General features: G+C 33.3%; 1 protein-coding gene and 1 pseudogene across 10 annotated transcripts in view; one reads left to right on the top strand and one right to left on the bottom strand.

Annotated features, from left to right (window-relative positions):
* Window positions 1–17,889, bottom strand: part of LOC114281595 (uncharacterized protein At5g08430) — a 32,244-nt gene extending 14,355 nt beyond the window's left edge. For 3 of the 10 annotated variants that reach the window (XM_082914588.1, XM_082914579.1, XM_082914587.1), the window contains exon 1: window positions 1,620–2,699. In XM_082914588.1, the coding sequence (XP_082770714.1) occupies window positions 1,620–1,763 (144 nt within the window). In that variant the 5' untranslated portion in view covers window positions 1,764–2,699. The other 7 variants (XM_082914581.1, XM_082914586.1, XM_082914582.1 and 4 more) reach the window with 7 other exon arrangements.
* A 5,039-nt stretch (window positions 17,890–22,928) lies between these two features.
* On the top strand, window positions 22,929–24,287 carry LOC145820789 (18S ribosomal RNA; annotated as a pseudogene).
* The last annotated feature ends 709 nt before the right edge of the window (window positions 24,288–24,996 follow it).

Raw genomic sequence — 24,996 nt, 5'->3', positions numbered from 1 at the left:
ACGAGGACGAGGCCATTTTTCTGGGCAACAGAGTGTTACAGCGTATTACAGAGTTTCTCTCTCAGCACAACAGTGTTACAGCCTCTCTCTCTCAGCACAACGAAGAGTTTTACAGAGGATTTCGCAGTTTTTTTGCTTCTGCCTCGGCCTCAGGCTCTGTCATGGTTAAATAGCCGAGGCAGCCACGCGCATCGCGCGCCTCTTGCCACCAGCCGACAAACGGGCACGCAAGCCAAGGCGCCCACGTGCCTCGCCATCATGTCCGGCACACCTTTTGATGAATTGGGCACGCCTTTTGATGGCACGCCTTTTTTATGGATTGGGCACGCCTTTTGATGGCACGCCTTTTGAAAAATTGAGCGCACCTTTTGAGGATGCGATTTTTTATGGGTCCGACAAGACTCTATAAACTGTCCCGACATAGATTCCGGTTAGTTTCTATAAGGGTCCGACAAGACTCTGTAAACTGTCCCGACATTGATTCCGGTTAGCTCCTTTATGGGTCCGACAAGACTCTGTAAACTGTCCCGACATAGATTCCGGTTAGTTTCTACAAGGGTCCGACAAGACTCTGTAAACTGTCCCGACATTGATTCCGGTTAGTTTCTACAAGGGTCCAGCAAGACTCCGTAAACTGTCACAACATTGTCTTCTACAACGGTCCGACATGACCCCATAAACTGTCTTCTACAACGGTCCGACATGACCCCATAAACTGTCTTCTACAAACGGTCCGACATGACCCCATAAACTGTCTTCTACAACGGTCCGACATGACCCCATAAACTGTCTTCTACATCGGTCTGACACCACCATACAGTGTCCTCTACAACGTTATGACACCCCATACAGTGTCTTCACCAACGGTCTGACACGACCATACAGTGTCTCCTATCCTTTTTTATTTTTATGTATTTTCTTGTTTTGTTACTCTCTCCAAACTCAAGTTGGTTAGTTTCTCTCCTCCTTGAGTTTGCGGGGGGCTGTTAGAATTTCCCATCTTTACCTTCACCTACTCCACTACACACTCCACTTCACCTACCTCCACTTCACCACACACTCCACTTCACCTAACCCACTATCACCTCACTATCACCTCCACTACACCTACTACCACATTTTCTTCTATATATAGATTGTATAGGAATTGTAATTTATCAATCTTGTAATACATCAAAATATCAATCAATAATACATAAAATCTTACATAAACTATTAATGGTATGTTGAACCATTCAAACAATTTAATTTCCGATTAATGTTTTCCCATCTAAACTAAAGTAGAACTTTGGGATGAGTAGTACAGGGAATAAGAAGAATTTATTGGGGACAAGTATAAACATTATAGTAAGGAGTGAAAATTTCAAGAACAAACTGTGGCAGTAGGAAAAATTTCTAGAAATAGATGCACAAGTCACTATACCTCATAATTCACTAAATACTAAAAAATAAATAAATAAATAAAAATTCAATACATTTTCATATTTCTTCATATTTATTGATTTTTTTAAAGATTTATTCACAAATATTTAAAAACAGGATTAAAAATTCAAAAACTGTTTATGAAAACTCAAAACCAAATATAATCTGCATTAACAAGGAGAATCTGGTCACTATACCTCAAATATGGAGTCCACATTTGATTTATTGCGAGTTAAATTTGTAAGGTCAATTTGATCACAGATAAACCTCACAGTTTTGGCTACTCTAAGCAGAATAATGTGGCAGGAATGCCCAAATGATTGTAACGAGTGTATGTGCATATTGGAGGGTTATTGCCATATATGCATTTTGAGTTCAAGAAAAATAGTCCACAATGTATCTGTGGAACCCAAAAAGAACTTTCAATAAAGACCATGGAAATTAGAAGATTATTGCCATGCTTCAGTTTGATGGAAGTTTGCATTTTCATTCCATTAGTCATAGCTAAGAGGGGTGCCTAAACCAAAACAAAACTTGTCATTCCAATCCATACAATACAAAAATACTACATTCAAAATGTCACAAAACTATAAATAGCATGCATTATCATTGGTGCAGGGAAGCGTGTGGAATGAACACTTACACAGAGAAAGCCAAGAACAAAATAAAAAAGATACTCTCTCTTCCAAATTGTATTATTAATCGACAAAAGTTTATTTTCCCCAAGGCTTACAAAGACATTTATACTAAATTATTTATTGCTAGTCAAGAATATTAAAAAGGAAAATATTAATTCTTGTAGAATAAGAAATACATAAAATAAGAAACTAAATTAATACAAAATACGTATTAATTCTTGCATATTCTATACTAACCAAAATATTTCTAATTAACTACTAATTCTAAAATAACAAAATATTGATCTCTTCAAATCTCATCTCCATCATTGCATCAGTATCCTCCATGATTATTAGTGCTAGGAATTGGGGACCATGGTTGTCCATTATTCATGTTAGTCATACACTGACTGAAATCAGAACCGTATTACAGGAGTATGCTCCATTTGAATTCAACAATAAAACTTTAATAAAGGTAATGGATGGATAGAAAGAAGAAAGGGATGAAACGTGCTTCTCGAATGTGATCCATCACTGAAATACTGTGTCACAGTGAAGAAGAAGAAAAGAAAAGAGGAGAAGAAAGGGAACAAGAAGTAGAAAACAAATAGGAAATAAAGAATGAAAAAGAAAAGCCACTGAAAATACTTCCACACAATATTGTTACCTCAGAGAAGAAAACCTCCGAAAGCATGCTGATGCAAATGTCTTTTGACATATTTGAAACCTGGAGGTGCATACAAAATGGTAACAGTAGGAAAACAATCAAAAGTTTAATGATAAAGAAAATGCGTGTAGAAAACAATAGGTTTCACAGGCGTTGGAATCATTCACATATCGATGAAGAATTGGTTAGGTTTCTGAGAACTCTAGGATAAAGTCATGCAAATAAACGAATTAAGGGAAATCTGACAATTCAAAACACAACATCAAACATTTAACTTTGACATGTTTTAGTGCAATCTACCAGATCATTCTAAAAGATTACACGGACTCTACACCCATCAGATTCTGAACACACTGTATTCTTGAAGCTCCCTACTTCATTTCCCTTTGGTCATTCTCTCAAAATACATAAATTAACTTGAATGGAGTAACTGGATTGGGTCGTAGATTCTACTAGTATGGTTCCTGATATCAATTTCATTCCTTCATATTTAGCTTCCTGCAAAATCAGTACTTGTTCAGATTTCACTTCACTTCTTTTCACTTGTAACTTCAAAACTTTAACCAACTTCTTTTCACTTGCCACTTGAAGACTCCATCAAATAAATTCTACACATAGGTTCATCTAGAAGTCATTCCTCAAAGTTGTTTTGATATAAAAACTAAGTAAAATGGTATAAAGTCCTCTTCCAGGATCTAAAGTACTGAAACAAAAAGCATAAATTGAGTTACTTGTGGTTCTTTCTGTTTTGCAAGTTGCGACATGCTCTTTACTTTTTTAAAACGTATTGCTTGGGTTTTTGATGGATTGACAAGTCTATCTTTCAGACAGTTCTATTATTGATACCATAGCACAACTAGTTAGAGCACCGAATGGCCTGCTATTGTGATAAATTTATGCAAGTCAAATATGAACTAATACATTGCAATAACATAATAGCACAACTAGTTAGAAAGTACTGAATACTAAACAGTCACAACTGCCATGAAGGAGATGACCATATTGTTAAGAGGGAAATAACACTATCATTTTAAAAAAATATTACTTTATGGTCATGCAGTTTGTTTCATAAAGTCAATGGCGCTGCAGAATATAGCCCCCAAACTATTAAGAAGAAATAGTCAGTTAACTCATCAAGACAAATCTGTAACTTGCACAAGCTGATGGGAATTTCTCTGAAAGGAGTCATTAGGGTCTAATTTAACTCTGACAAAGCTACCTATTAATTTGTTTTCAAAGGTTTCAGGTTGCTTCAGTAGCTCCTGCACTAGGCTCCTCTTCAGGTAGACAAGCTTGATGTTTTCAGAAACAATGGAAGCAAAACAGCTCTGTGGAGCATTGATCACCACCTCCTTTTCCGGGGATTTCCTATTTGTAATTAACTCTCTCTGTTTTTTACAGGCCACCATGACATTCTCATCCTCAGCTTCTGAACTGAGTCCTAGTTCGTCCTCATCTGATGACTCAAGGTTCTCAATAAAATGGGGTTGGAGGAGGTCACACATTTGATTTCTGTATACTGTTTTCTGCCCCAAAACAGACTTCAGTCTTTCATCGCATAAAATCTTCCTCCTGTTGTCGGGGCAAAAAATTTGTGTTCATTGATGTATTCTTTAATGATAGAAGACACATCATATTGTGACATTTTTGTACTTGTGTCTTCACCAAGTGACGCAAGAAACTCCATGAGTGATTTTGATCCCAACCAATAGAATCTCTTTTTCTTGATTTTACCTCCCTTTTCATCACAACTCCCTTCCCTTTGGATTTTACTGCCCTTTTCATCACAACTCCCTTCCCTTTGGATTTTACCTCCCTTATCATCACAACTCCCTTCCCTTTGGACTTTACCTCCCTTTCCATCACAGCTCCCCTTCCCTTTGGATTTTACCACCCTTTTCATCACAACTCCCTTTCTTTGGACTTTGCCTCCCTTTTCATCACAACTCCCTTCCCTTTGGACTTTGCCTCCCTTTTCATCACAACCCCCTTCCCTTTGGATTTTACCACCCTTTTCATCACAACTCCCTTCCCTTTGGATTTTACCACCTTTTTCATCACGACTCCCTTCCGTTGGATTTTACCACCCTTTTCATCACAATTCCCTTCCCTTCTGACGTTCTAATCTTCCCTCTCCTGCAATGCAATAAACATAGAGTCAGTGAAGAGATTGAGAAACAAAGTTCAAGTTCGGTTTACAAAACACCTCACAAAGACAAAAATTGGAATTAACAGAATAAACAAGAAGTGATACAAAAATAGTATTCGTTACCAAAATCCTACATCAAAATTCATCTTTTTCCAATATCACTTGAAAAATCTCCAAGAAAAGATGGTAGAATAAAGAATACATGAGCAACATAGACAATATTAATGCAGTTGAACCATGAAGTCCAACGTATGTGGAGGAGCCAAATTCACTATTTTTCTCAACTAAAATTCATAAAATAGAGACGGTGATGTCAAGTTGATCACACTTTGTGTGTCAAACGTTGAATATTGATGATATTGTATTGACTGGGAATGATGTAGAGGAGATGGAGAAATGAAGGACTTGGCTAAGGAGTTTGAAGTACTTCTTGGGTGTTGAGGTTGCTCAATCTAGATATGGTATTTTCATCTCTCAACATAAGTTGTTCTAGATCTGCTTAAGGAGACTAAGATGTTGGGATGTGAACTTCCTAACACTCCCAATGAATAGAGACATTAACTTGGTGATAGTGGAAGTGATATTGTGGGAAGACTTACCTACCTTCTACATGTGTCCTTAGTAATTGTAGTTAGTTAGATTTGTCAGTTTATGCACTCACCTTGTGAGATTCATATAAATGTTGTGTAAAGGGATTTTGCAGTATTTGAAGTCACACCTGGTAGGAGAATATTATTTTCCAAACATAATGACTTACAAATAGAAGGCTGTACTAAAGGGCATTAGGCTGGATTTATTACAGACAAGATATCTATTTCAGGGTACTGCACCTTTGAAAGGGGTAATCTTGTGGCATGGCGCAAGAAGAGGGTATCTATGGTTGCCACGTCAAGTGTGCAGGCAGAATTTAGAGCTATGGCTCATGAGATATGTGAAATGTTGTGGTAGAAGTCAATTTTTGAAAGAATAAGGTTTTGATCAGAAAGGCCCTATGAATGACTGTAAAGCTACTATTAATATAGTTCATAATTTTGTTGTTGCCGATTCAAAAATATATATATATAGTTCATAATCTAGTTCAATATGATAGAACTAAACATGAGAAAGTTGACAAACATTTCATCAAAGAAAAGTTGAATGATGGTATTATTTATACTATGTTTATCAAGATTGAGGATCAACTTAGAAATATTTTGCCTAGAGGAGTGGGTAGTACTTAGTAGCAGGAATTCTCAAAAAGGGTGAAGCATAGTTGCATGAAGCAGGCGTGGGAGCAAGAGCACAGAAACGTGGGCACATAGAAGTTTGTTAAGTTGGGAACACCTTGCGGAGTACTAATGTATTTTATATACATATATATATATATAACATAAAATAATTGAAACATAATTTTTTTTGTTTTGTTTTGTTTTGTGGCTTTATTAAAATATTTTTTTTTTTGATTGGCATTAGGGTGTCCGGATCAAAGCCCGACTAATCCCCAAGGGTACACAGGCCCTCGGCAAGGAGTTTCCCGCAAGTGCACCACGGTTAATTCAAGGTTTTTCTCCCAGTCCGATGGCCCCAAAGAATTGTTAGCACCCAAGAGGTTTCGATCCCTGAATCTTGGAGGGAGTACACCCCCAAGACCCAAGGCTTTGCCACCAAGCCAACCCCTTGGGGTCGGCTTTATTCAAATATATCAAAGTTCATTATTTTATTTATTTATATAATGTGTTCTTTTTTTTACTGGACTTTGATTTCTATATAATTGGTTTCCAATAATCTTTGGATTTGTAAGGTATAACCAATTATAGGCCCAATGATGAAGCTCAATGAATTTTTAAATGAAGCCCATGACCCAAGACTAGGTCAAAATAAAAATAAAATAAAATAACAAGATAAAAAAAGAAGCAAATAAAGCGATGATGTTCTCTCATCTTCACCCTCATTGAAGACGATGGTTGCTTCAACTCTTCTCTCTCGATACGTCCCTCTCGTTTCACATCGTCTTATTCGATACATATGTCTTGTTCTACCCAAATCTGATTTCTTAAAAAAATCAGATCCATGTTTTGTTTCAGATCCATGCCCAAATATGCTTCAGATTTATACCCACCAATCCCTTCTTAGATAGAAATGCGATTCTCTCCCCACAAAAACACATTTCTTACACGTTTCTTTGAAAGACATTTCTAAAAAAAAGCCCCTGATTGCTCGATCCCTGCTACTAAGGGTGAAGTTTCTACCCTAGAAATGCAATTCTGCGATTCAAAGAAAGAAACATGATTCAAACTGAGATGAGACTGGTCAAACCAAGGATTAGAAACTTTTTTTCTTTTTGACTGAAATGACTGATAAAACAGAGACAAGAAGAGATTATTTGGTATAAAAACAAGGGGGAAACAATAAAATAGAGAAGAAAGACTGAAAGAAAAAGATTGATAGAAGAAAACCTGGTTGTGATTGGATTAGTGGTCTCAGATTTTGAAGATTGCTTGAATTCGCTGCATTGTTGGGTCTTCAGATCTGAACCATCTCCTCTATTCTTCAATCTTTCTGATGGGGACCAAGAAAGAAAGGAAAGGAAAGGAATGAAGGCGTAAGAGGCGTCAGGTTATTGGCTTCCTAAAGATATGATTGAGTAGGAGTATTTGGGCTTTTGGGTTGCTGTGAGGAGTTGAGCTGGTAGGTTTTTTTATTTTATTTTTATTTTTTATTAGATTGGGCTGAGTTAATGAGTCGAGGTTTATAAATATGGGTCGGGTTTAGGGTTATAGGGAATAGGTTGGTCCTTAGGGGTTCAGGTTATACGCTGTATAATCCTTTCACTTCTTTACGCTGGTTTTCTCCTTCACTATTGAAGGAATAACTATGATGGTGATGATGATATTCAGAGTCAACTGTTAGAAGACAAGGCGGCGGCAGCAACCAATGAACTGACCGGGTTTCGCTGAGACATTGATAAATAACGCAGTGGAGGTCGCGATGAGAAGCGATGCAAGGAAACAATGCTGTCCACAAAGGATTTTGCAAAGGCAGTCGTCGGCAGCACAATGGCGAGGTGGTGAAGGTTTCCGGTGGCTGGTTCAGGATTGTAGAAGAGGCAGCGAAGGTGTGACTTGATGGTGACGGATTGCAAGTTTGCTCTAATACCAAAATGGTGTAGAACCAAGAACTCAAACGGCACAACCCACCCTAGGTTTTCTCAGAAAATCATGCTCTGTCAAAATCAATTATTATTCATTCAAAGATGACATTTATGTTCCACAATCTCCGCATGTATATAAGACTAACAAGATTATTAAAACAGAACGAGAAAAAAATTAATTCAGAAACAAAATCTCCTAAATTCTAGGGTTCCACTTGACACCTCTTACTCCTATAATAAGTTTTCATTTCTTTCCTTTCTTACGGCAAAACCCTAGTCATAGGTAGAAAGATGCCTCTCATTTAACAAGATTTATATTTTTCTCGGAGAGTCTATTATGACTCTTTTCTAATTGACATTAAATGTGTATTTATTGGCTACATCTTGTATATAGGCAGAAATTCACTCTTCTCACTATTTTTCATTTAATGAAGTTACTCTCTCGCTAAAAAATAGTTTCTAATTTTGTTTTATTTAAATAATGTATTTATTGTCTGATTGGCTGTTTACATATTTACTTAGAAACATATATATATTTTTTGATGACTGGATGTTTAAGCCAACTTACGCGCACCTCGACTAATCTCAGGACCCGTGCAAAGCGTGACCCCAAGGAGTTGATAGCACCTAATGGGAATTGAACTTGAAACTTGGAGGAAGCACACCCCCAAGCCCCACGCTACACCCGCAAGGCCAACCCCTTGGGGTTTACCTAAAAATATATATATATATATATATATATATACTTATAACAAACAAGATAAATAGTTTCACCCTCTTAAAAGCTTAAACTAATATTTATTAATAAATACATAAAAAAAATATTAATTAAAAGCTCAATATTATCCATATTTTAAGATATATATCAAAACATACACACAAATAAATAAACAAATAAATAAGTAAAAAAAGTTTTTATATTATAAATGAATTTATATTATATATAAGATACATAAGCGGTTCCACCCCCTCCCCTGCTTCATTCAACTAAGGTCTAGTGTGTTGTTTTATCATACTCTTAACTTATATTCAGTTTTACTTTGTTGGGCATGCACAATATCTTTGCCCTATTTTGAGGGCGAATGTTGGTTATGTTTTTGTTGATAACTCAGGGTGAGGGAATGTTGGTTATGTATTAGCCAAGAGGTTAGTTTTGTAATCTCCCATATATAAGTATAAATACAAGGACTTAAGGGAAATAACCCTAGTGTTCTCATAGTCTCCTATTTTCTTATAACCTTATCCATCTTCTATCTTCTCTGTTTTCACACTTTCATTATTAATGTAACCTTTCGTCAATTCTACTTACAGTACAAAATAAGTACAAGAAAAATAAGGCCTTGTTTGGGATGATAGATTTTTGGCCAAAAAGTCAAAAAGTCGCTATAAATTGTCACATCACTTTTTCTACTTTTTTATACATCTTTTCGTTAAAAGTTCAAAAACTAATTAAAATAGCCAATTCTCAAACAAGCCCTAAAATTAGTAACAAATTGTTAGCTAAAACCAAAATTGGCATCACCATGCTAACGTGCATTACGATGAGAATATCTTATGGCCATCTTTTTAAGTACATAAATGTAAGGGTAAATTACACTGACACTCTCTGAGGTTTCTGTTTAATACAGATCTCCCCTCACATTTAAAAAATTATACTTACCCCCTATCAGATTAAAATAACATATTTGCCCCTTAACCTTTATACTTATAAAATAATGCAGATATTTTGTTCATGTCATTTCAAGAGAAATAATAATCATCTTCTTTGGTTTAACTCATACAAAAAATTGAATTTTTTTATTTTTACTGATTTTTTTTAATATTTTAAGTAACTTTTTTTTAAAAAAAATTTTAGATACACCTAATCTAGATATACTTAAGAAGCATAATATTTTGTGCATTTTTTTTTTAAATTCAATAAATACAAATATGTATATATATATACAAAAATTCAATACATTATCTTATTTTGTTGTATTCAACGCTTTTTTTTTTGGTACAAATTTTATACTTTTTAAATATATCTAGATTAAATGGATCTAATCTAGATATAATGATGGAAACAAAAATGAAAAATTATATTCATATATAAAAATTTATACAAAATATATCATAAAAAGGGCAAGATGGTTATTTTGAAAATTTTAGGGCATGACATCAGCAATCCATGGGGTAATTTGTAATGAGATTACAAACCTCAGGGAGGGGAATGTAATTTTTCAAATGTGAGAGGAGAATTTGCATTAAACAAAAACCTCAGGAAGTGTCAGTGTAATTTACCCTAAATGTAAAAATCAAATTTTATAAAATCTTAAATACATATTACATAAATTTTGTCTGAACAATTACAAGAATGGCCCTATTGCCATAGCAAATATTGTTAGGTCAAGTGTGAGAATAACTAAACATAACATTAAATATGGTTGGGTTCAATTGTACCCAACCATATTTGCTTTGTCAAATGTTTTAGCACTGTAAGCTAATAGTGATAATTGCCACTAAAATAATTATATCTTCATAAAAGTGTGATTAAAAATAGTCAATCTATATTAAAAAAAAAAAAAAAAAGTGTGATTAAAAATAAATTTGTACGCTTAATATGCGTGGGTTCATTTCCTAACACCTTATGCTTTTGAGACTATTCAACATAATATCAAAGCTCTAATTCCAAGAGGTTTGGGGTTCTAGTTTGTCACCCTCGTTATTTTTGTCATTGTGTACGTACATTATATGGACTTGGGTACGAGTATTGAATACGAGTGCATGTCCAAATGTCAAACCTTTATAAATTTAAATCTTAAGATATTGGGATACGTATCCAAAATAGGATACGGGTATGAAGAATTGTTATGAACACACATATTACATATTATATAATTTTTTTTTTTTTATTGTTTTGATATGTAGGGTATTCTCAGCCGACTTACGGAAGTCTGTACAGTCCAAACAAGCTTTCTGAAACAGGTTTATCCCCTGTGGTCTATAGCCCCAAGAGTTTTGCTGACGAAGGGAGTCGAACCTGAGACCTTAGAGGGAGCAAACCCCAAGTCCCAGGACTCATTCACCATGCCAAACCCTTGGGGTTATTACATACATAGTTGTCAAATCAGGATTCGAATCGTGAATCGAAATAGCCTCATACCGAATTGTGAATCGAATCGAATCGAATCGAATCGTGAATCGTAAAAATTCGGTCACTTTTTCTAAATTACTTATAAAAATATATTTGCACCCTTGGATGTTAAATATATTTTATGAATATGACATGTTTAGACTTAAATCAATAAAAACGTTGTTTTGGATTATGGTCACATAGTTTAATAAGTTAACAAAGGTTCCTATGTAAAATCACCATCTTACATTTTTCTTTTTTTAGATATTTCTCATTAACCATTCTTAATAACGATAGTAAGTAAAGACAAAGTCTCAATTTTCAAAGTAACAATAACTTAACAACAATATTGATATTTAGACAATAAGCATACATATTTTTCCAAGTAATAATGACCAAATAATAGAATTATTTAGGATCTTTTATTTTAAAGCCTAAAACATTTTAAAAGGTACAATTGATCTCACTTATGTAATATTCAACTATATTTAATTTAATAAAATAGAAATAGATAATTCCTGGTATAAGTTATTTAATCTTAAAGAAAATATATTATGATTTTTTAAGGAAACAAATGAGAAGATTAAAAATATATTGGGTCTGACTGAATCTGATTAGATCATATTAGAAACTCCATGATCACTAAAATAACAACAAATCATGTAAATGTATTAGTTATTTTGGTACTAAATGCTATTAGAAGTTGTATCATGTCATTTTTATCAAAAAGATGAAGAAAAAAATAATTAAAAATATATTGGACATGATTGTTTCAAGAATTGCATAAATAGTAAAAAGTGAATCGAATCGTGAATCGATTATAGATTCACTTCCAAAAGAGATTCACCCATAGATTCGTATCGATTTTGCAAAAACTATGAATCAAATCACGAATCATAAGGTTCTGATAATAGAGATTACATATTATATAATATTATTAGATAAAAATTATGTAAAAATGTACTTAAAATTGAATAACGTTTAGAAAAAAAGTGGGATTTTTTATCTCTTATCTATATTAGAAGTTATAAATGTTTCTTTTTTAATAAATGTGAGTTTATTCTCAAGGATTTAAATAACGGTGGAGGTTACTATAACGGTAATGACAGCGTTGACGTGGTTGCGAGGTGTTACGGCCATAGCGTAATGGTGGCAATAACCGAGACCGTGAATTTTTTAATTCTTTACACAACTTTAGAAAAACATACCAAGATACTATTGTTCAAAATGATTTTTAGAATTTTTGTTTAGTTTTAAAACATGATCTAATATATATCCTAATTTCTATATTAGTTTTAAGTAGCTACTATTGTTAGATTTATTTAATTTTCTATGATTTACTAATTATATTTATGGATAACTTTCAATTTATTAAGAAAAAAAATGAAGTATGTTTAGGCCTAGTTTGGGAAGACTAAAAATAAGTGCACTTTTTTACTTTTTATGAAATATGGGTTGGGTTTGGGTTGGGTTTGAAGTGATGTATTAGAGAGGTGATGTGACTTAAATAAGATGATGTGACTTAAATAGGATAGTGACTTTTTGACTTTTTGTCTTTTTTCAATCTTCCCAAACTAGACCTTAATATTAAAAATAATAGTCTCATAAACATAAGTTCAAAATAAAAAATGTCAACATAATAATGTAAAAGTATATAACATGAAATCTAAATTTTGTTCAATAAATTTAACAGAAGGGAAATAGATATAAATTAATATTCAAATATAATTATGTGAAGAAGTATAAAAATCATGTAGAACTTGAAGATTGGACATTCAAAACATGTATAAAAAAATTTTTTTGGTTACAACGAAAAAACAAAACATGTATAAACATGTATAAATTTTTACTGAAGTTCTATGTACAAAAAAAAAAAAGAGAAAATAGCATTACATACAAAAATGGAAAAAAAAAAAATAAAAATAACAATCGTAACGGCTGTAATGGTGCTGTGGCGACAATATAACGGCCGTTATGGCCTTTACGTAATGGTGGCGGCCATTACGGTTGTGAATTTCACACCGCCATAACGTCCGTAACAGGTGGTTGTAACCACTACAACTGTTACATAACGCTGTTACGTAATGGTTGCATCCGCTTTTTAAAAAGGGTCTAAATTAGGTACGAGTGTTGGACACAAATTACACACCCTTATCCTTGTCATATCCCATGGACACATATACTTTGCAGGAAATAGAAGAGTCCATGTAACATAGTAATTCTATTGTGCACTCAATTCTACTTGCACACCATGTTCTCTCAATCTATTGTTAGTCCATGTGCGAGACAAAGTCGCACATGCAAGGGAGTGTTAATTTGATATACATTGTTAGACTCATTTCCTAACAACTTAATCTTTTGAAACAATTCAACAAAATCATCAATGTATTTCAAGCAAAAATATTTAGGTAAGAAATTAAGCTAATAAATAGACTGGACTTGGTGTGAATCGGGTTTCTCCAAAATCTCATTCAGTAAAAGATAAAGAAAGACTGGAATCTTAGTTTGAAACCAAATACAAAATATAAAATCTTTCTAATATTACACGTACATATTACATACAAATGATATATACCAAAATATCATCTATATTAAGACTAATCTAAATATGAAGCAATAAATCTAAATTTCATGAATGGATCTAAATCAAAAAAATTATGTTAAGACATAAATTATAGAAAGACTTTTTTATCAGCCATAGTAGGACTCTTTAGTAGCCCTAATAATTATTATTTTGTATTATACAATTTATGTCATTGCTATTCTTTTAAGTTTTAATGCTTACAAAAGCAAAATTTATGTTGTCATGTTGAGCAACCTAAGCACTTCAAATAAAGAAACTATTTTCATATGTTGTACCTACATTTGAAAAAAGCATGCTGCCCAATAACTAGAAGAAATTAAGACTATAAATCTCATTAACAGGCATATCATTCTTAGTAATGTAATTTCATTCCTAATCTTGCATTCCTATCATTGTAACAGAGACTAAAATTGATAATATATTCATAATGCTAAATAGAGTTATATGTTCCATCTAATGTATCATGAGTTGAGCAAGGCAGCTAACCTTTTGAAAAATAGTATGTCGTAGAGATTTCCGTCAAGGGGTTTCTTTCTTCACAACAAAGAGAGAGTCTCAAACCAAATAAAAGAACCTACTAATAATGAAAGAAATCATTTTGCAACGCAAAGGAAAATTAACAGAATTTCAAGAATGTAATTTGCAAGTCTTCTTAGATAGTATCATACCCCATCAGAGTCGACATCCATATTCTCTTCCTGAAGTAGTGCAAATTTTAAGTAGTGATTACAGAACCCTTTGTTCCTTCTAACACGTGCAAACTCTGCAGTAGCGATGCAGTGTTCGCACACAGCTTTTAGACAGCAAAAGCAATGGAATTTTGAACTCTTACGGCAAATGAAGCAAGAATGCCACTCTGAAATAGAAAATGGGATTCACTTGGCATACTCTTACAATTTTTCATCCATCACAATGAAAATAAGATAAGAAACTAAGAACATAAAAACAAAGAGCAGAGTTTTGGACAATGTGTGCACAGACTAATAAAACTCGCAATAGAGATGATACTCACATTGAGTCATCAGGAGACTCAGGATCATAAATTAAGCATGTTAAATATTATTTAAATCCATTGCAAAACAAGTATTATTTGTCAATTTCAATTATTATAAAATTCTATAACATATTTAATTGATCACAGATAACGGGCAAACAGGGTTTTCATAAACATTCAGTACTTTTCTTTCTTTTTTTTCCTGACCAAGTTATATGGAAGATAGGAAACTTTAAGATCATCGAAAAAACGTAATTGAAATACATCTTGGCATTGCATGTTAACTGATGTGATGTAGGACAAGATTTTCAAGACAAGATTTTAAGAATTTTTATATTTTTTAGTTTTAATATTTTTGATATATTATTAGGATTCTTGTAATTTAGTATAAATATTTTAGAATTATTATGTTTCTTTTTTAATTTTATTATTTTGGAATTAGATTTTGACTAGGATTTTAAATAGTTTAAAATTCTAGTTTCCTATTCTCTTAGGGTTCCTAATTTGTATTGATTTAAGTTTCCTAATTTATTTTAGAATTACTTTTTCTACAAGTATTAGATTTAGTTTATTATAAATAGTTATGTAAGCCTCATGGCAAAGAGAACTTTTGTACAATTTTTATTCATTCATTCAATAATATTTCTCTGCCTTATGGATTCAAGGTTCTATTTTTCTCGTGGATTCGAGAGCCCCTTTCGTCTACTAGAACGATATCTAGTCCCCGTGTATTCCGCTGTGTCAAGTGGTATCAGAGCATGGATTCGCCTAGCTCAATTACAGAAGACAATGGAGCACATACAATCCCTATTGACGTTGATCGTAGGGTGGTAGCCATATGGGATGCGATTGAGGAACATCGGCTAGAGGTGCATGAACTTCGCAACCAAAGGCAACCAACAGTTGACAGCAACTGTGCCGGAGGATTCACCCGAGGCCAACCTGTTAGCTTACGTTATTTTGCAGAAATTTCATATTTTAACGGTTCAAGTAAGTTTCAAAAAGAAGATTTTCTTGATTGGTTGCTTGATCTTGAAAATTTCTTTGAATTCATGAAGATTCCTCATGAAAAGAAGGTTATATTTGCATCCTACAAACTTGATAAAATTGCATTGAAGTGGTGGAATGGGTTACAAGATTATCGAGTTTGCAAAGGTAAAGACAAATTTCATTCATGGTTAACAATGAAAAAGTTTTTAGCAACAAAATTTTACTTTCATGATCATGAAGATATATTGTCATATACAAATCAAGATACTTCTATGGAGTTGATAAAAATTTGCAATGAAATTGTACTTGTGAAAGAAAAGAATTGAGATCCAAATATTATTTGTGGTGAGATTGTTTGTAAAACTAATGAAGAAGATACAAGGTCTTGTTCGAGTGTTGATAATGCATCAACACATGGTAATTTGAATATTAGGGAGAAAGTTTTACAAACAAATCATAAAATTATTAAGGAAGAAGAAGATCTGATTGAGCCCAGTAACAAAGAGAAAATAGAAGAAGAGATAATACAACGTGTGCAACAAAAAAATTGGTTGATGCTACACTTGATATTCCAAGGTTGATAATTGAAGGATCAATTGAATCTGGGATGGTGCAACATCAAGAGAGCATTCAAGTTCTATATGAAGTAAATTTGGTTGATTTTCTTGGTATCAAGCATTCTAATTTAATTTTCAATACTTGTCTAATTGATCTTGTCAACTAGTTGAAGTCGGCATATAATGTTCGGAAGAGGGACAAACAACTGAAATATTCCAAGTATCTTTTTATTTGGGATGGACGACGGCAGATCTCTAATATGAGCTCGAGGACGAGTTCATTCAAAGAAGAACAGTCTGATGTAGGACAAGATTTTAAGAATTTTTATATTTTTTAGTTTTAATATTTTTGATATATTATTAGGATTCTTGTAATTTAGTATAAATATTTTAGAATTATTATATTTCTTAATTTTATTATTTTGGAATTAGATTTTGACTAGGATTTTAAATAGTTTAGAATTCTAGTTTCCTATTCTCTTAGGTTTCCTAATTTGTATTGATTTAAGTTTCCTAGTTTATTTTAGAATTACTTTTCTTATAAGTATTAGGTTTAATTTATTATAAATAGCTATGTAAGTCTCGTGGCAAAGAGAACTTTTATACAACTTTTATTCATTCATTCAATAATATTTCTCTGCCTTGTGGATTCAAAGTTCTATTTTTCTCGTGGATTTGAGAGCCCCTTTCGTCTACTAGAACGATATCTAGTCCCTGTGTATTTCGTTGTGTCATGATGAGTCTTTAGATTTCATCCATGCCACACACATAGCAATTGGTTCCATGCTTTTACTTAAAAATGGAGATTTCATAAAAATAAAAAATAATAATAATGTAATGTCATAGAAAAAAAGAAAATCAAATCACACATAAATGAGTGACTTACTGCAAGTCCAGCTGTTTCCAGACTCAACAAATGACTCATCTTTCCCCACACACTCAACATGATAAGATTCTAGACAATCCCTGAAAATCAGAACATTTGACAATTAGACACAGTTAAATTAACTCCATGACAAGAGTAGAAAAGATTTCATTTATAATAAAAGCCATCAATAAAGCTTATAGCAATGATAACACTCATTGTTTTTACTATTTTGAACAAATTACACCCATTAAATTGTTCAAATTTTGAAATCACTTGTTTGTTTTTTTGAAATAAAAAACTTACTAATAAGATGAAATTGATAGTTTAAGGAGAGAAAAAAAAAAAAAAAACTAGGGTTTCGGTAGTAACACACTTACCAACGAACCCAGTGCTGAACTAGGCTATCGAGGTTCCAGAATCCAGCGCAACCCACGAGATCTCTGGTTAGGGTTTAGATATTAATAAGAGAGACAGAGGGTTTGGAATCGAAAAGTAGAGAATCCTGGGGCTTCGAACTTGGGAGTGGTGGGCATATCATGAATTTGACTAGTAAATTGGACCAATGGGTATATCAAGAAATTTGATCCATTTTCGTATGCTTTCAACGATCCTGGTTTGCAAGTAAATGACAATTCTATGAATTTGAATCGAGTTCATCAGTAATATGCAGCTTGATCGCATGCCATTGTTATTTGTGTAGAAGAAGAGATTGCTAATCAACAGTTTCGCCATGATTTTTAATGAAATCCAATTCTGCATTTTCTGCACTGTAGCTTCAGCATACCTATCAAGTGAGCAAAGCGGTTGCTCTGTCCCAATATATTCTTATTTTTTTCAATAATTTTTTTTTTTTAGAAAAACTAATCCACATTCTAACTAAAAATAAATAAAATGAATAATTAAAAAATATCCCAATATATTCTTATTTTTTGTAATAATTTTTTTTTTAGAAAAGCTTATCGACTTTATAACTAAAAAAATAAAATGATATAAATATTTTCTGAATTATAATTAAAAAATATTATAATTAAACACAACACGAGATTAAAAAAAATAGTATAATTAAGATACATATAAGACATCATTTTCAAAAGTATGTATATGAGAATGTTCTAAATTTATTCAACTCTAATAAATTACAACTACAATTCCTTTGGCTATTTCTAACGGTGAACCAAACCTTGCATCAGATTTGAAATTTGATGAAAAAGTCACTTTTTGGAGCTCCAATAGTTTCAGTAAATTGGTATCAAAATGAGAATGGAACAAAAAATTCATCAAAGTGAGAACAGGCTCCAGATTTCACTACTTTACTGTGCATTACCGTTGGGGGAGACCAACCGGTCAACCAGCCGGTCGACTGGTTCCCTTTCAAATAGGTAGGTTCAAACAGGTCGAAAGGTTCAAACAGATTAAAAAAAAAAAAAAATAGTCTTAACGGTCGACCAACTAGTCAACCCTTCTCTCAATTCCGCATATATTTTGTTCGACAGGTTTGATGCTCACCGTTGGAAGAAGCCATATCAAATTGAGAAAACAACCTATTTTTTACTCAAATTTGGTAAAAAAAGAAATGAACGGTTGGAGATACTCTTAGATTTAGCTTTAATACATATACATTTTTCACATTTTAAAAATTATAATTACCTTCTATCAAAGTTTGTCATTTAATCCATTTGATATAAAAATTAAAATGACTTTGATGCCCTTTTTTGTCATCTCTTTCAGACGGACTAGACATGAAACTTCTCTTTTTTTTTTAACCAATGAAACTACTTCTCTAGATCACCATTTTTTTCACAATTCATCTCTCTTACTTTGCCAGTGACATTTTTGGTTGATACTCTCTAACACATTTCATCAAACGTAGAGTGATAATAAAAAAATTAAAAAAAAAAAAAAAAAACCTTCATTGTTGCTTCTACTAAAAAATAAAGTAACAAAAATAAAATAAAAATAGTCCATGATAAGCAAATTGAAAAGAGAGATGTTGTGTAAAGATTGTTAATTTTACAAACAAGACTTAACTTGTCCATGTCACCATTATGATTCATTAAACAAATTAATTATTAATGTTAGTTAGTACATTAATTAATACATATAGTATTATTCAATGGTATTAGATAAGCCAACAAATAATTAATGCAATGTTCAAATTATAATGAGATCATAAATGTGATTTTCAGACTGTCAAGACAGTATTTGTGTTAAGACAAACTTCAAGGTGTAGATGTAATTTCCTTGAATAATGATATATATACCAATTAATGTACACACTAATGTACTAACAGATGATGTAGCATCATTTGTATAGTTTTAAGTATTTGTAACTTGTATAATAAATGCGATCAATAACATGTAGCACCACTGAATTTCCTTTTACCTTTATTAATGCTATATGTTGAGAGGATCAATGAAAATTTCATTAAAAAAGATTCTTAAAATAATAAAATAAAATAAAATAAAAAACTCTTATTAGTGGAGAGATCAAAATAATCGTCTAGATAGAGTTTTTTTTTTTTTTTTTTTACAGGAAAAATTCGTATGAATTGATCTTAAAAAATTATTTACACTTAGGAAGTTTTGAATCTAAAATATTAGACTAACCCCTTAAAGTGTAGATATAGCTTTTACATAAAGTACACAAATATATATACATATATATTTTAGGCCTCGATCAACTTATTGTTTTATCTTCCAAAAGAACTAAAAATAAGAGGCACGTCATACACAAAGTTCAAAACCTATCTAATTTTAAAACAAAACACTTGTATCAGTTAATTCTATATATTTTTAATTGTTATCAAAAAATTCATTTTTATATCTCACCACCACCGGACTTCCATCAGACGATCACTGGAGACTCGCTCAAATATTTAACATCAACGAAAAGTCATTGGAGTATCGCCGAAGTATTCTGAATGTCACCAGAAGTCGCCAGAATGTCTAGAATGTTTCCTGGACGTCAAGAACATCGTCAAAGACTTATTGGAATGTCTAAAATATTGTCGAAAAAAAGGAATAAATGGAGAAATTATAGTGAAAAAACATAGCAAAATGTGCTAAATATTGATAAACTAACCAAACCGAATCAAGTCTTAAGTCCCATCAAAGGGGGTCGGCTGTATGTATCCTTCATCTCCACTTAATTCTATCCAAGGCCATTTCGTTAGTCAAATTAAAAAGATTCATATCTCTATTTACTACATTAGTCCACATCAATCTAAGTCTACCCCTTCCCCTAATACTACTATCAACCGTCATTGTGTCGCATTTCTTCACTGCTGCCTCTGTTGGTCTCCGTTGAATATGACCAAACCATTTCATTCTATTCTCTCTCAACTTATCTTTTATTGGTATTACTCATACCCATTCTCGAATATACTTATTCCTAACTTTATTTTTTTATAGTCTTGTCATATATCCACTGCTAAATATTGATAAATTGAAAAGAAAAAAAAATAACGTCAACAAACAGCAACAATGAGAAAAAACATATATTATTTTTCAATTTTTATAGGGTTTAAACAAATAATCCCCAATATTGATCAAATTTTGAAACTGTAAAATGTTACAGTTTCAAAGCACGATTCTATTAAGCATTTGTCCTTATTATTCAAATTGGAAAACATATTATGAAATTGTAAAATTTTACAGGTTTAAAGCATGATTCATTTCAGCAACAAAAAAATTGAAATTGAAAAATTTTACAATTTTTACCGCCTGTAACTAAAACTCGAAAATAACTTGTTCAAAACTTGAAAATTTTCTCCATTAAAACAGGAACTAATTCAGACTGTGAAACTGCGAATGGCACATTAAATCAATTATAGTTTGTTTGATGGTATTTGCTACTCGGATAACCATAGTAATTCTAGAGCTAATACGTGCAACAAACCCTGATTTCCAGAGGGATGCATTTATTAGATAAAAGGTCGACACAGGTTATGCCCGTTGCTGTGATGATTCATGATAACTCGATGGATCGCACGACCTTTGTGCCAGCGACACATCATTCAAATTTCTGCCCTATCAATTTTCGATGGTAGGATAGTGGCCTACTATGATGGTGACGGGTAACGGAGAATTAGGGTTCGATTCCGGAGAGGGAGCCTGAGAAACGGCTACCACATCCAAGGAAGATAATAGGCGCGCAAATTACCTAATCCTGACACGGGGAGGTAGTGTAGCGATCCCGACTTTGACCCGATCAACTTACGGGGGTCGAAAGCAAAAATGCAAAATGCATTCGAAATTGCTTACGGGAAAGTGTATTTCACGCTCGAGGGGACTATGCTATATCAGTCTGTAAATTAGGGTTTCATATCACTTTCTGCAGCCCTCTCTCTCTCTAAAACTCTCCAAATTTCCAGATCTAGAACTTCTCTTTCTAGAAGTCATATTCTCTCTTTGATTTCTCTAAATCCATTGGGATTTAGGCCTAAATTCTTCATCAAAGTTGGTTATCACCTCGAGGGTTTCATTGTATGCGGCGAAGATCGAGTTTTGACATTGTAAATTTTGGGGTTTCATCTCAGATTCTCTTCAAAACTTGAGGTAGGGATTTCTTTGAGTTATATATATATTTTTGCAAGATCTAGATGATTTTTGAAATCATCTTTTGATAGCTTCTAAAAATTGATTGTTGATTCAAGAAGTTGAGCGATTTTGAAAGTGGGTTTGTCTCTTGTTCTTTTAAAATAATCTTATGGGTTTTGATCTTCATTGATTGAAGAAAAGATGATTTTAGAAAGTTTTCTTTCAAAAGATTTGAGTTGTATAGTTTTGGTGAGAAAACCTAGAATTTGGAGATTTTTCTTTAGAAGACTGAAAATCCATAAATGATATTGTTATATTTATTTTGTGTGTCAAAATAAATTGATGTTTGGAGAATTTCTTATTTATATTTATATAAATGATGAATTTCAGGGAATACGAGAATTATTGTTGAAATAGTCTTGAAATGACTAATTGTTGAGGATACTTGAGAATAGGGAATTGTGTTATTCCTTGGATGATGAATTGGAATAAAAGTATTTATATTCATCTTGTGTTATTGGCATATCAATTCATTTGATTACATTAAACTTTGAAAGTTGATTTGAAAACTTGCATTGAGAAAAGAATGTTGAGAAACAAGTTTTCATAGAATGGTTTTGGGGTAAATACGTTGGTAAGTCTTGATAGGTGGTGTAGATGATATTGAATAAGTTGGCCTGAGGGTCCAGGGTGAAAGACCGAAAACCCGCGCGGATAGGTATCGAGCCTTCCGGTTAATACCGGTAAAAATGACAAATTGGTAATACTTGTATAGTCTACTTGCAGATACCGACCTAGGGATTACCAGAGTCATATTTACCGCCCTTGAAATGAATTGTTAAGTTTTGAAGAATTGAAATTGCATGACATCATTGAGCATGATAGTTTTCAAAGATGAAGATGTGATTTTCTTTCAAAAAGGGCATGGCATGACATGTGCATTTCATCTCTTGAGACTTGTATAAAATATATATACTTTGTTAAGGATTTTCTACTAGGCTTTATGCTCATCCTATGAGATTTTTGTACAGGAAAGGATGTGGTGATGGTGCCTAATTAAAGGCGAGGAAACGTGTGTTCAGAGTACGAGACTCTCATTTTGCTGTGACTCTGTGTTTAAGCCAATGGCTATATTTGTGTGGGTTTGAATAACCATTTTGTGTAACTAGGCCTAAGCCTTGGAAACTTGTAAACCCTTGGGGGTACCTATTTGTTTATGTTATTTTGATTTGAAGTGAATGTATTGTTGCATGAAGAACTATTGTATCACGTGATGTAACTTTGGAGATTTATATTTGGTTTTTCTTTGAAAGAGCTATGATTGTTGCATTAGCATTTGGGTTAGAAATTTGGGGCATTACAGGTAGTGACAATAAATAACAATACCGGGATCTTTGAGTCTGGTAATTGGAATGAGTACAATCTAAATCCCTTAACGAGGATCCATTGGAGAGCAAGTCTAGTGCCAACAGTCGCAGTAATTCCAGCTCTAATAGCATATATTTAAGTTGTTGCAGTTAAAAAGCTTGTAGTTGGATTTTGAGTTAGATCGACGGTCCGCCTCAGGTGTGCATCGGTCGTCTCGTCCCTTTTGCCGTCGATGCTCTCCTGGTCTTAATTGGCAAGGTCGTGCCTATGACGCTGTTACTTTGAAGAAATTAGAGTGCTCAAAGCAAGCCTACGCTCTAGATACATTAGCATGGGATAACATCATAGGATTTCGATCCTATTACGTTGGCCTTCAGGATCGGAGTAATGATTAATAAGAACAATCGGGGGCATTTATATTTCATAGTCAGAAGTGAAATTCTTGGATTTGTGAAAGACAAACAACTGCAAAAGCATTTGCTAAGGATGTTTTCATTAATCAAGAATGAAAGTTGGGGGCTCGAAGATCAGATACCGTCCTAGTCTCAACCATAAATGATGCCGACCAGGGATCAGCGGATGTTACTTTTAGGACTCCGCTGACACCTTATGAGAAATCAAAGTTTTTGGGTTCGGGGGGGAGTATGGTTACAAGGCTGAAACTTAAAGGAATTGACGGAAGGGCACCACTAGGAGTAGAGCCTACGGCTTAATTTGACTCAACACGGGGAAACTTACCAGGTCTAGACATAGTAAGGATTGACAGATTGAGAGCTCTTTCTTGATTCTATGGGTGGTGGTGCATGGTCGTTCTTAGTTGGTGGAGCGATTTGTTTGGTTAATTCTATTAACAAATGAGACCTTAGCCTGCTAACTAGCTATGTGGAGGTGACCCTCCATAGCTAGCTTCTTAGAGGGACTATGGCCCTTCAGGCTACGGAAGTTTGAGGCAATAACAAGTTTGTGATGCCCTTAGATGTTCTAGGCCGCACGTACGCTACACTGATGTATTCAACGAATCTATAGTCTTGGCCAATAGGCCCGAGTAATCTTTGAAATTTCATCGTGACGGGGATAGATCATTGCAATTGTTGGTCTTCAATGAGGAATTCCTAGTAAGCGCGAGTCATCAACTCGCGTTGACTACGTCCTTGCCCTTTGTACACACCGCCCGTCGTTCCTATCGATTGAATAGTTCGGTGAAGTGTTCGGATCGCGGCAATGTGGGCGATTCGCTGCTGGCGACGTTATGAGAAGTGTGTAGCAAGGAAAATGTAGAAAAAATTAAAAGATCGAAGGAGAGAAACAGATTATAGAGAAGATTGTACTCCGACAATTATTTTTTATTTAGATCTCGTTGGATCTCATTTAGATCTACTTAGATCTTATGTAGATTTGAATAGATTTACTTATTTTCTTTGTCGGAAACTCGTCTCCTTCACCGTCGGTGGTTGGTGGTGAATCCCAATCAATGATGGTCGTCGATTGTCGGTGATTATATATTAGAAAGAGAAAGAGAAGAAGCAAGGCGTGATCACTGGTCGCTATAAATCAGGAAGAGAAAATGGTAGAGAATAACAAATGCACAGAGAAGAACAAAGAAGAAAAATACGTAGTGAACTTTTGAGAGTATCCAAAAAGTTTTGAGACTAAATAGACTTTTCCTCTTTTAAATATGACTTCCAAGTAATTTGCCCAAAAAATAAATAAACCTACTTATTGTTAAATTTAACAATATACCAAGCCCAAAAATCTATTTGCCAAAACCAATCCAAATTTTGGGTTAATCTAACTAGTCAAACCCTTACATCTCATTTAGAATATCTTCAATAAAAGTATTAAATTTGTGCATTAAGATACGTGTTAACTGACAAAAAAATGATAAAAATAAAACCAACTTTGTGTGAACTTGTGAAGTGTTTGTTCAATTATGGAATGAATGATGCTCTAATGGATGTGTTAAAGTGCATATTAAAATGTGATCCACAAGTATACACAA

This window comes from Camellia sinensis, chromosome 2 (genome assembly GCF_055761805.1).
Source record: "Camellia sinensis isolate YWXY chromosome 2, ASM5576180v1, whole genome shotgun sequence".
NCBI classification, from domain to species: Eukaryota; Viridiplantae; Streptophyta; class Magnoliopsida; order Ericales; family Theaceae; genus Camellia; species Camellia sinensis.
This window is presented reverse-complemented; position numbering and strand designations above follow the sequence as displayed.